The 12,790-nt window shown below is 37.3% G+C and overlaps 1 protein-coding gene across 5 annotated transcripts in view; it reads left to right on the top strand.

The window, feature by feature from the left end:
- Positions 1-12,790, top strand: part of prkcz (protein kinase C, zeta) — an 80,694-nt gene that overhangs the window by 37,780 nt on the left and 30,124 nt on the right. For 4 of the 5 annotated variants that reach the window (XM_057357625.1, XM_057357628.1, XM_057357627.1 and 1 more), the window contains one exon: positions 3,576-3,661. In XM_057357625.1, coding sequence (XP_057213608.1) covers positions 3,576-3,661 — 86 coding nt within the window. Of the gene's footprint in view, positions 1-3,017; positions 3,035-3,575; positions 3,662-12,790 lie in introns of those variants that run through there. The other variant, XM_057357629.1, reaches the window with a different exon arrangement.

The following is a 12,790-nucleotide window of genomic DNA, read 5'->3' as shown; positions in this document are numbered from 1 at the left end:
AGTTCATAATGCTGTCAGTGGTGCATTTGTTGCACAACATTTGGCAGGCATGTTTGTGTTTTTGTTTTGAAGTTGCTGGATGGATGTTCGTTCTCCTCTGTGTGTATGTGTGCGATCACACGCACGCCTGGAGCTGTCTTCCACCAGAGCTGCTGCCATCTGGCACGCATGGCATGGGAGAGAGTATCGCCATGGCAACGATGGAAATCGCACCTTCTACCAGACTGATTTGTTTCAATTCTCTCAGTCCCAAACTTGAGATACACTAAATGGACACAAGAATTGGGATGCTCCCTTCTAATAAACATCCATATATGTCCATATAGTGTTTTTTTTTTTACATAAAGTCCCTTCGTTTTGGCCATGTAAAATCACCTGATTGCATCATTGTCACTCAAAATTACTAACACAGAAAGTTCTCCAGTGTCAGTCACAGTCAAATTTAAGTTAAATTAAAGTAGAACATGGTTACACTCCTGATGTACAATGACATTTAAATTTAATGTAATGTCCTTTAAAGATGGTTTATTAGAGTCTTAAAGGAACAGTTCACCTAAAAATAAAAATCTGTCATCATTTACTCATGCTTGTAACCAAACAGTTCTTGGCCACGATTGACTACTATGGGAGGAAAAATTACAATGGTAGTCAAAAGAGCCCCAAAACCGTTTGCTTTCTTACATTCTTCTAAATATCTTCTTTTGTGTTCAACACAACAAAGAAATATGTTAAGTAATTTTTCCTGATATACTAGTCAATGGTGACCAAAGACTGTTTGGTTTCAGAAAGATTATATCTTTCAAATATCTTTCCGTGTTTGTCAGAACAAGACATTTATACAGATTTGGAACAACTCGAGGGTGAGTAAAGGATGACAGAATTTTTATTTTTGGGTGCACTGTCCCTTTAATTAAACATGAACAATACGTTCAGTTTTTCTGCAGTGTTTTGATGTTATTTCTAATGTAGAAACTGTACTGTTGTGTGGCTGTACCTGAGCTAATATGTCAGTCTGGGCTTCCGACATGTACATGATGAGTACAGGCCCCTGAGCAGATGCTGAATTCCAGTCCCCATCTGGATGATTATGATCCTACATGCAGAACTGATTCAGGAGCGGCTGTTATTGAGTCTCTGCAGTGCTGTCATGTAAGAGGGGGTGAGCCTTTGTTGTTCTGTCTTTGGTTGTAAGAGAAAAATATTGTGAAGTGTTTTGTTTGTTGGCAGAAGGTTGTAGAGCTTGAGTGTATTGATCTCATCTGGCCCATTGTATAGCTAAAGAGATAACTTGAAAAAAATAAGTAACCTGGCTGCCTAAAAATTTTGTTTGAAGTTGAATGAGCTCAATATTTTAAGGCAGCCAGGTTACTTATTTTTTTAAGTTAGTAGTTTTATATTGTAGCTCAATTGGTGTTGTGTTAGCAGCGTGAAGGTTGTGTTTCCCAAGCACAACATGTAGGCTACTGATAAAAATGTATGCTTTCAATGCACTTGCTGAATACATTTTTACTTTGAATAAAAGCATCCTCAAAATTAAATGAATGCTCTTGTATAACAGTTTTGTTTAAACACTTCAATCAACCAGATATAAAGCGTTTTGGCACTTATCCAACTGAAATTACATTGACATTGTCAGTTTAAAGGGCATGAAATTTTTGCTGAAGTTTTGTCCTCTTATTTAACTCATCTTTTGAGACTTACATTGCTCAGTTATTCTTAAGGAGAATTGTGTAAGCTCTAGTTGTATTATGTTTTATTACAGTTTTTCTCAACTGCTTAAACACATTTCTTGAAATTATGGCTCCTTTTCTCAAAACTCCAAACACAAACCCATAACTTCTCACCCAATTCCCTCAACATCCTATTTTGGGGTCAAAATGAAGCTCTCCACTCAAAACCATTCAAACTTGCTGAAAAAGCAAACTTTTCCACCAAACATGATACAGAAGCCCTCAGAAACACACACACTTACAAGTCTTAGACACTGGCGAGAGCAATTCAAAACACTATTACTACAACCTCTTGTTGGGATTCGAGAATATAGTATATAGTATAGAATATAATTTGACAGCTCAGTGTCTATTATAATATACAACATAAAAGAGTGCAGAAAGAGCAAAATGCAAAAATACGCTTTAGGGAAGAAAAAAAATTGCACTACTGTTAGTGAGTAATCTTAGATGAAAGTAGATGAAGTAGACAAGACAAGAAAAGTTCAAAAACCAGAAAACAATATAAACTGGGTATGCAACACAATACAGCATATTTGGCCCAATTTCGTTACAGGTACAGGTAGATACTATAGCAATTTCTTGGTCTTCTGACAAATGATTTTTTTGTAAGTAGTCGTCTCTGAGTTCTGCAAAGATACAGATTATGTTTGTGTTTTCTGAATGAGAACATGGTTAAACCTTTGCAAAATGTGGACGTTTTTGTGTGGGGTTTGGACAAGTTGGTGTATTTTCTGAGAATGTGTTTATAGTTCATGTTTCATGAATTGTGTGTTAGCAATCGAGAACAACTGTAATAAATGACTGTGATGTAAGTTGTGCTTTGCTGTTCTTGTCAGATTGAGTTTTGAATGATGTGTGCTGATTTATGCTGATATTTTGGGTATAGCGCACTTCGAAGATGTTTAATCGTATTTGTGCTTTATTTTATGCCAGAATTGCTGTAATTACTTTAGGCTCGGTGTAGACTTTGATTTTCCCGGTTGTGAATTTTGCTTGCATCTCTCCCTCTCATACGCAAACGTCTCAGGCCTTAAAATACGCCTCCTGCTCATTAGTGGCCAACACTTGAACGTTTCAAGCGTTTCAATATTTATCGCGTTTACGTAACTGAGCTGCAGTTAAGTGCAGAAACATGAAACAGCACTGAGCATACCCAGCGATTCTGATCCTCTTTCCTACACACAGAAATAATGAATGTCTACCGTCTTAACTGGAACATTAGATAAGAGCATGATAACAAAAAAAGTGCCTGTGGGTCTTGTGAGGACAGTATGGACCCAGCAAACATGATGTCCTTGAACGTAAGTCACTTTGAATAAAAGCATTTAGGCAGAAATGCATAAAACCGAGTGTTTTTTCTCAGTCAGGTGTGTGTGGGTACAGCCTCAGAGGTCACAGTTTGCTGTCACGGTGAGGAGACAGATCTTTGAAAGACTAGATAAGGACAACTCAAAGTTTTTCAAATCACTCAGTTTCGAGCACTCTGTGTTCTAATACAAGCTTGGCACTTTTCACAAGAGACGTGATGTTACCAAAGTGATGCTGTAGGGAATAACAAAGAAAAAGAGTGAGCGACTGCAGGATCACTGATGCTAGAGAGAGTAAGAGGAGGAGGGTGGGTCAGATGGAAAGACGGCGAGAGAGAGAGGCAAACAGATTATTGATGGCTTTTTCCCGTGGCGTTGAGTCTTGTTTTCATCCATTTGTAGTTGAAATCCATGCAGTTTCACTGGGGGTCAAAACCTGCCACACCTCAGTCCAGCTTCGTTCGTTCCGTGAACTGATTTTTCATTCCTGGAATCTTCATGCTGCTCCTATACAACAGTTTCCTCTCTCTCCTAGAATCGATCTATCGCCGCGGGGCTAGACGATGGAGGAAGCTGTACCGGGTGAACGGGCACCTTTTCCAGGCCAAACGCTTTAACAGGGTAAGTTGAAGTCCTCTATAGTCCTCTTTAGCTTAAAGGAAACTTCATACTGTACTTTTAGCCTACTTTGCGCTCATTGGTTTCTTTGCTTTGTTTGTGTGTGTGTGTCACATTTTGTGATCTTTTCAACAGGAAAATAGCTAATGCAACAGTCCTGTGAGGGAATGCTTTCTTTTGTATTTGTAAATGTTGTACATTTATGAAAGAGAAAGTTTAGCTGTTGTAATGGCAGACATAATTGACAAGACAGTATACAGTATGTAACTTTTACATTGAGTATCTGTTGCTGTAAATACTAATAAATAAATAAGTAATTGTAGGATAGTAACCCCAAGGAAAATACAGAATCAAAATGTACATAAATACTATATGTGGCATATAGAAACATGTTTATTGTTTCACATGCTTTTGTTGAGGAAAAGCATATATAGGCCTGCACTTAAAGGTGCAAAAAACGAAAATGAAAATTTTGTCATGAATTACTCAATTTCCAACCCTAGGACCTTCTTTCATCTTCGGGAACACTCAAAAAAATGCTTGGTTATTAAAAAAAATGGACAAACCCAACTGTTGGATTAAATGAACCCAGAGAATATAGATTTATATTTGAAGCATGTTTATATTTGACCCAAAACAGCCCAGAATTTGGGTCGAAACAAACCAGCAAAGGTTAATTTATAACCCAACTGTTGGGTTTGTCCATTTTTATGGGTTGTCCAATTATGGGTTGAAATTACCCAAAGTTTTTAGAGTCAACACAAATTAAGGTCCGGGTGCTTTCTGACTCCCCCATTGACAGTAACGTAACCGACAATCAAAGCCCTGATAGTGAGTAAAGACATCGTTGAAATAGTCCATGTGACTCCAGTGGTTCATCATTAAAGGGATAGTTCACCCAAAAATGAAAATTCTGTCATCATTTACTCACCCTCTTGTCATTCCAAACCTGTATGACTTTCTGTCTTCCGCAGAACACAAGAGAAGATATTTTGAAGAAAGTTGGTAACCGAACAGCACTGGCCCCCATTCACTTCTTTTGTATGGACACAAAGCCAATGCAAGTGAATGGTGTCCAGTTAACAGCATTTTTCAAAATATCTTCTTTTGTGTTCTGCGGAAGACAGAAATTAATACAGGTTTGAGATGACAAGAGGGCGAGTAAATGATGACAGAATTATCATTTTTTGGTGAACTATCCCTTTAACTGTATAAAGCGATGATGACATAAGTTTAAATGAACTGTATAAGTATCCATACATCTTTCAAATGAGAAAATGATTTGAATTTTTCATTTTAGACATAAAGGGATTAATGAAGAGCTAGCACTAAACATCATTATATTGAGTTACGTAGCGACGCTCTGCGTTTATTCTGCGTCTCCGGAGGGTTTGTTAATCCAAACCTTTTCTAGTGCAAGTCATCCTCATCTGAGAAAAACAAGAATGCAAGAAATATATTGCAATATTTTTGCAAATGCTGAAATGTCTGTTTGTTTGAAAAGGTTTCAGTAGGTTATATAGATATAGAAGATGAGAAAGAAACCTGGAGACAGAATAAGGCTTAGAAAATGAGATGTGATGAGCACAGCGCTGTGGCGCGATGCCCTAAAAAAAAAAGCTCCCATTCGGCACAGCAGGTGTGTCATGTTAATGCGGTATGAATTACTCTTCTTCAGTGAGGTCATTAATGTGTAGAATATGAGTTAAGAGCGAACTGTAAATGTCAGAATCATATGAAGTCACACTCTTATATGTGAATCTGACCTCAGAGAGGCGTTTTTGGAGCAGATACATTGAAATGCACTAATGCTCATGCCAGACTGCTGACGGGACAAATCTCTGCTTAACCAGACGTGCATTTGAGTGCATCGTAAAACGCATTTAACCTGGTTAATGGTAACTGTTTAAAGGTACAGTGTGTCATTTCTGCATCATTAGCAGAGAATAGAATAGGATGGTTAAAATGATGAATGTGGTTGGAAAAGTATACTTGCCGGACTGTGTTTAATAAATACAGTTTGTATACTGTACACAGTGTGCAATTATTTTTATTTCTGTTCTGTCACTCTTCAATGTCTTTCTCTTCTCCATAGAAACAGGATGGAGCAGAAGTAGGTCATGTTCCTTCCTCCCTCTGTGCTTTTTTAAGGATCTTTAAAGATGTTTTCCGTCCTTTATTTATCCTTTACTCTCTCTCTCTCTCATGTCAGTAAGTTGTGTACAACCACATGAACATATATTTTGTAAAAAGAGCCCATGATATATGTACAGTTGGTATTTGTGTAAAAAAAATTTACCCCCTGACATAACACAGCTTTGTACTATTACTGTAGGTTACGTTGTATCGCTGGACCACTTTTTAATGTCCGACTCTTTGTGTTTATTTTTGCACGTTTCCCAATCATCTCTCAAACAATGTAGATGCATTTCAAAGCCTCTAGAAGTTTATCTTCCCCGCAACATGCTGGAGCGACAAAAACGTGCACTTACTGAGATTATTTTGGCTGGCTTGTGTTGTTTTTGGCTCCTCGATAAGAGAAACGCTCTGGAGATTCGTGTTGTGTTTGAGAAGGTAAAGCGAAGCAGATTTTCCTCACATTTGAGTCAGGAGTTCACAGAGATTAATTTATGATGTCATAAATAGTGAAAGTGGCATCTGTCGTGGCGGTGGTGATGATGGAGGTAGCAGGTGTGGTGGATCAGACAGATCGCTTGAGCTTTGGGGCAAAATTAAAGAGCTGATCTGGCACCTGTGATACGAGAAACAGGCCCAAAATACAGTGAATTGTAACTGGGCCCTTTACAAATTTTGAAAGATTTTATCGGGACATCATAAGATCAGACCTTCATCTTTAGTGACTGGACTGTTCATTTTTGTATAGATATTAGATTGCAGATGGATGTTTTGTAGAGGAGATTAGACTACAAAACAGTGACCTTGTCTACAGTCTGTATTTAGCGTTGTCTTTCTTAACCTCTAAGAAAAGTTACTTACATTAAGTGGTGGATGATTACACAGTAAAGCTGTTTTAATAGTGTGTGTGTTCGTGTGTGTTTGTGTGTGTGTGTGTGTGTGTGTTTGTGTGTGTGTGTGTGTGTGTGTGCGTGTGTGTGTGTGTGTGTGTGTGTGTGTGGTAATGCGGTGAGATCACTTCCAGGCACTTCACTCATCATGGCTCTTCTCAGGACACGATCGATAATAAAACAAACTTGTGTTTATCTTCTCTTAGCCGACTGACCTGCTTTTTAAACAGTGTTGTTACAGATAACAAAAGCTCAACAGAGATCTTTACACCTCCAATCACCAATAACAACTTGTCTCTACTGTATATTATTATTATTATTATTTTACTACAAAGAACACTTATAATATAAATTCTTATGCCAAACATGTAATTTGGTATAAGATGGCATTTTCCCGCTTTCTCTAACCCTTGAAATTCTTAGGGCTGTCAAGTGATTAATCGTGATTAATCGCATCCAGAATAAAAGTGTGTTTACATAATATATGTCTGCTCTGTGCATCAATTAAGTATTTATAAACACATACACACACACACATGCATATTTAGAAAATATTTACATGTATTTATGTATATTTATCAATAATTAAAATGTTATATAAATGTTTATTCATTGTTATAGTTTATATTTTTCCTAAATATATGCATGTATGTGTATGTTTTTATAAATTCAAGATTAATATGCACAGTACACAGACACATATTATGTAAACAAACACAAACTTTTATTCTGGATGCGATGAATTGCGATTAATCGTTTGGTTACCCTTTTCCCATTTCTAACAAGAAACAATGCTTGTGTAACTTGTTTGAACAAAACACTATGTGTAAATATGTACTGAACTGTTTTTCCAAAGAGCAAGAAATATCATTGTGGGGACAGTAAAAGTCTTAACCGCCTATGATGTTAATTGATGATGATTATTAAAGGGATAGTTCACCCAAAAATGAAAATTCTGTTATCATTTACTCATCTAAAAGTTGTTCCAAACCTGTATAAATCTCTTTGTTCTGATGAACACAGAGAAAGATATTTGGAAGAATGATTGTAACCAAACAGTTCTTGGCCACCATTGACTTGGGTTGTGCACGATTAATCGCGATTACCACTAAATCCTACTGAAATCGAGCTGGCTGTGATTATACAAGGCATTGCTTTTTTTTTTTAATGAGTAGCATCCGTGAAGCACGGCTCTGTGATCAGTAGGAAATGCTGCTCGATCTAAAAGCAGTGCGAGTTTGAATCGCTTATAACGTGCATTTGAAAAAGCAACACCCGTCAAACATCATCATTATAAATTTACTTTATTATCATGAATATACCTGAGGAGGCATAACCTATAACTACGTGTCTAAAGCCGCAAGTATGGTCCGGCCGCCCACACTACGTAATTTTCGTCATCAGGAGGGTCCGCGTGCATCCCATTTTTTTAGACCGTGCGGACGTGATGCATACAACAGCGCATGCGCGAGAAAAGTGCACTAGTCCACTAGGGGTCAATACATACACAGAAAGTGTGCAGTGTACCATTGTCGAAGAAGAATGATACAAAACCAACACGCTGAAACCAAAGAACAGTAAGCTAAGAAGCATACCCTTCTCCATACTGTTTGGTTATTTGTTCTTGTTGTCTTGCTGTTTGCTCGGTTTAAAATGGCGAATGACTTCCTCTATCATTAATTTGCAGTGGGTCTGTGAATGACGCGACTCAGCGCTGCCCTCTGATGGTCTGGTAGAGCACACATACTCATTTGTATTGCGCATGTGTAGAACTCGGACTTCTGCGCTTAATCCGTGATGAGCATGCTCAAGAAGCTGTGCGGACATGTTTGCGCGCGAGACAGACGCGGGAAGTCAAGTATACCCGTGGCTTAATGGTCTTCTTCTGCGGGGCATATTTGGATTTTCTGCACGAGAGCGCCCTCTGGCTTTCGCATGAAGCTGCATTTTACCGTACTTCACTCACAAGTTGTGTATGAATCACGTGCAATATATTATCGGTTAATCGTGCACAGCTCTAACTACCATAGTAGGAAAAATCACTTAATATTTTCTCTGTTCTGATGAACACATATGAAGATATTTTGAAGAATGTAGGACAGCAAACAGTTCTGGGGCACTTTTGACCATTGTCATTTTTCCTACTATGGTAGTCTATGGTGGCCAAGAACTGTTTGGTTACAAGCATTTGTCCAAATATCTTTCTCGGTGTTCAACCAAACAAAGAAATGTATACAGATTTTTATACAGTAATTCATGACAGAATTTTCATTTTTGGGTGCACTATCCCTTTAAACATACAAATGCTAATTTGTAAATGTAAAAGCTAAAAACATTTCTGTGATGGTTATGTTTGGGTAGGGATGTATAAAAACACGTGTGTGTGTGTTTGCACGTGGACTAGTTGTTTAAGTGCTCCTGGCCAGAAGCCCTATCAAATGATGATCACTCAGTACAGTGTAAATAGAGATGGATGCCGGCTATATCATCTGAGACATCTCAGGTGAATTCTCCTTTAAACTCACTACTTTTCAGTGTAGTCCAGCACTGATGTGATTTAAGGGTGTGGAGCAGTTGCCAAACTCCAAGGGAAGGGACCAAAACCAAACCCTGTCTCTTAGCCATCGGAAATCTTTCTAATTATTTCCTCATACGTGAAAACCCATGTGCATCTACCCTTGAGTTTTTGGGCTGATGCGGGTGTCTCTCTGTTAGTGATGAGCTCTGCCTCTCTGTAGAGATTCACAGATGATGTCACTTTGAATAGCTTCAGGTCCTTATAATTATCATCAGTGTCCCACTTATGGCTAGGGCGTGTGTGTGTGTGTGTGTGTGTGTGTGTGTGTGTGTGTGTGTGTGTGCGTGCGTGTGTTTGAAAACTGCTGAGAGATATGAATGGCTTTGAATTAGACCTCTGCACGTTTTATTCCCTCTATTCAGAACAGACAGAGAGAAAGAGAGGCTTTGGAAAAGAGGAAGTGAAATATATTGAGGCGGGCAATAGAGAGGGAGATGATAGAACTGTTTGTGTGGGTGTGTGAGCATGTGTTTGACAAACGTTTGAACCCCTGTCTCTCTCTGCGCTTTCCTCTGCTCCTTATTTAAAAAAATCTTAAATTGCGAAAAGGAGACAGATTCATCTCTCCTGCTGCGCAAGTTTTGCTTTTAACTTTAATTTGTGAATCGGGTCATTTTTAACCATTGCTTTACCTTTCCAACCAGTGTCAGGCATTCTGTGTGTTTTTCCAGTGGTCGTGACACAACAATGAAAACTATGCAAAGAAGTTTAAGTTTAAGAAGTTGACTCGTACATCAAAGCATCAGCAGTTTTAAATCCACGTCTTTCTTTGCATTCTTATGATATATGTGCTATATCTGGGATACATGTAGCACGCTCGGTTGTAATGGACCCGTTCACTTGGATGATTTAGCTACGGACAATTGGTCAGGTTGAAAGTGTAATCCACGGCTGTGAATGGACACCTGATGTGCACAGAGTTGATGCGTTTCAAATAGGTGCCGAAACGAATGGTTTCGCTTACGTTTGCTTAGCAGCACTGCTCGATATAGTGTCAAAAAAGTCAATTTTTTGGGATGAGAAAGAAAGAAAGAACTAATAACTAATTATGAACAATATTATGTGATAACTAAAGGATATGTGAGAACTAAAGGAAGAGATCATAAGAGATTTCTTGTTTGTATGGTGTGCTTTTTTGCTACTTTCTAGTCAGATTTATAAGCATTTAACCTCAGTTACATAAACTGAGCACCTGATGGAAGCAGGAGGCGAATGTAGGTCACTTGCCAGTACTGAGGACTTTATAGATAACAGAGAAATCTTCTCACATCATCACAGACAAATCGCCAGTTTACACCAATAACAATAACTATATTGATAACTATATAAGCATCCACACCAACGGATGATAACACTGTTTATTGTAAGAGAGTTTTCAGACTGCACGTGATGGAGCGATGCGATTGTGAGACGCGATGAATAAAAACAATAGATCCCCAAGAAGCCTTTCACAGTGCGTGCGATCAATTGCGCCACTGTCGCCCTGCGATGAAACGCCCCGCGATGAAACGCCCCGTCCAATTAGATTTTAGTTTTACACATGGCCGGAGCCACTGCAGTTACACAAATGGGCCACACAGTGGCGAAAAAGCTCTGGAAATTGACTGCAAACTCTCCAGCATAAACACGGAAGAGTCAGACACTTGTGTAATAAACAAGGAAACGTATTATACTATTAAAATGTCTCTTTATTATTTGTGTATTTTTCTTGATTTTTGTTTTAAAAGAGAATTAATTTTTGTCGGTTTGGTGTTATTTGCATACACACCATAACGTAACGTATTTATTTATTAATATTTATCAGTACTAGGACTGTCTACGCTAACGCGTTAACGCGTGCGATTCATTTTTGTTCAGATTAACGCGTTAAAATATTTAACGCAATTAACGCGGCATCCGTTTATTTTGTCATCCTTTGTCTAGCGTTACATTATATAATTACGCTCTTATTCATGTAAAGGCTTTTAAACCATTTAAGAGCGATTTGAAACAGTTGCTTTGACGCGTTCAGTTGGCTATAGATAGACAGCTTCTCGCTGTGGGACGCGGCACAACAGTGAATCTCTGTCAGACAGCGCATCAGTATTAAATTCTCTTTCGTGCTTGAATGAACAAAACCACACAAGATTATGTCAGAAAGTCTGTTTTGTCTAGCATTTTCGTAAGCACAGATTTCAGAATAAGATTCTGATTGGTGAAATTTCAACGTGTTAAATAAAATCCTAAATGAATGCAAAGAGTTGTAAAAATGGGAAGGGCGTCAGATCTGCGTAGAGCGGCAGCTCTTAAAGGGGCCGCATTCTTAAACCTGCTGCTGTGACTCCTGACATTAATGTTAATCAAAGAACAAATGAAAAGAGGAATTCAATGTGTTTTGTAGCTTTAATTCTGTATTTAATTTAGAATTTAGCATTAAAGACTGTAAAGTGTTTTAGAACTTAATTCAATTTCTGTATATTTCCTATCTGTTAGACAGGAGAGCTCTCAGTTACACTGTTTTTCAATGTTAAATGGCTATAATTAATGTTAAAATAAAGAAAAAAGAATTTAATGGAGACATCAGTTTCAGTACTAATATCAGAATGTTGCCTTTAATTCATAAAATGATGTTGTTAAAAAAATGTTGTTTCTACATTAATTTGGAGATTAAATGTGAAATTATTAGAATGTACATTTTGTAAATGTATATTTAAAAACATTAATGTTAATCTGTGATTAATCAGAGTATTTTTTAAACCGATTGACAGCACTAATCAGTACTAATGCTTGTTTAAATTCTCTTATGCACTGCAGTATTAACTACATGTCTTTAAAATGTTAAATATTAATACATTGTGATTTTCAAATCAAAATAAATAGATTTGTTATATTTGATATAGATTGGTTTTTATTTGTATAATGATAATACAACGTGTTTGCTTTCCTTTTCTGAAACAACAGAGCGAGCTCATTGTCCATCAGCGCCACCTAGCCTACAGGAGTGAAATAACTGTTGGCGATCAGTCCCATCGCCCTAGATGTGAAAGCAAAATTTGTTGGTCATTCGCATTGCTTAATCGCATCGCCTGCAATCTGAAAACCTCTTAAACATGCAAGCTGCAGATTTACATAGGATTAATTGTGTTATCCATTTAAATTAAAATGGAATTTGATTGTCTGTTAATGTTTATTGTTCATCAGCTTGTAAAAATCGCTCTAAAAGTGATTCCCAACTACAGTATATCGTTCCTCTGTACCATTATAGTTTAAACTCTTTATAATCTTTAGTGTGATCTGGTCTTAAAACTAGATATACAGGTGCTGGTCATATAATTAGAATATCATCAAAAAGTTGATTTATTTCACTAATTCCATTCAAAAAGAGAAACTTGTATATTATATTCATTCATTACACACAGACTGATATATTTCAAATGTTTATTTATTTTAATTTGATGATTATAACTGACAACTAATGAAAACCCCAAATTCAGTATCTCAGAAAATTAGAATATTACTTAAGACCAATACAAAGAAAGGATTTTTAGA

The sequence above is a fragment of the Triplophysa rosa genome, linkage group LG17, assembly GCF_024868665.1.
Source record: "Triplophysa rosa linkage group LG17, Trosa_1v2, whole genome shotgun sequence".
NCBI classification, from domain to species: Eukaryota; Metazoa; Chordata; class Actinopteri; order Cypriniformes; family Nemacheilidae; genus Triplophysa; species Triplophysa rosa.
Note: the sequence above shows the minus strand (reverse complement) of the source record. Positions and strands in the feature narration are given on the sequence as shown.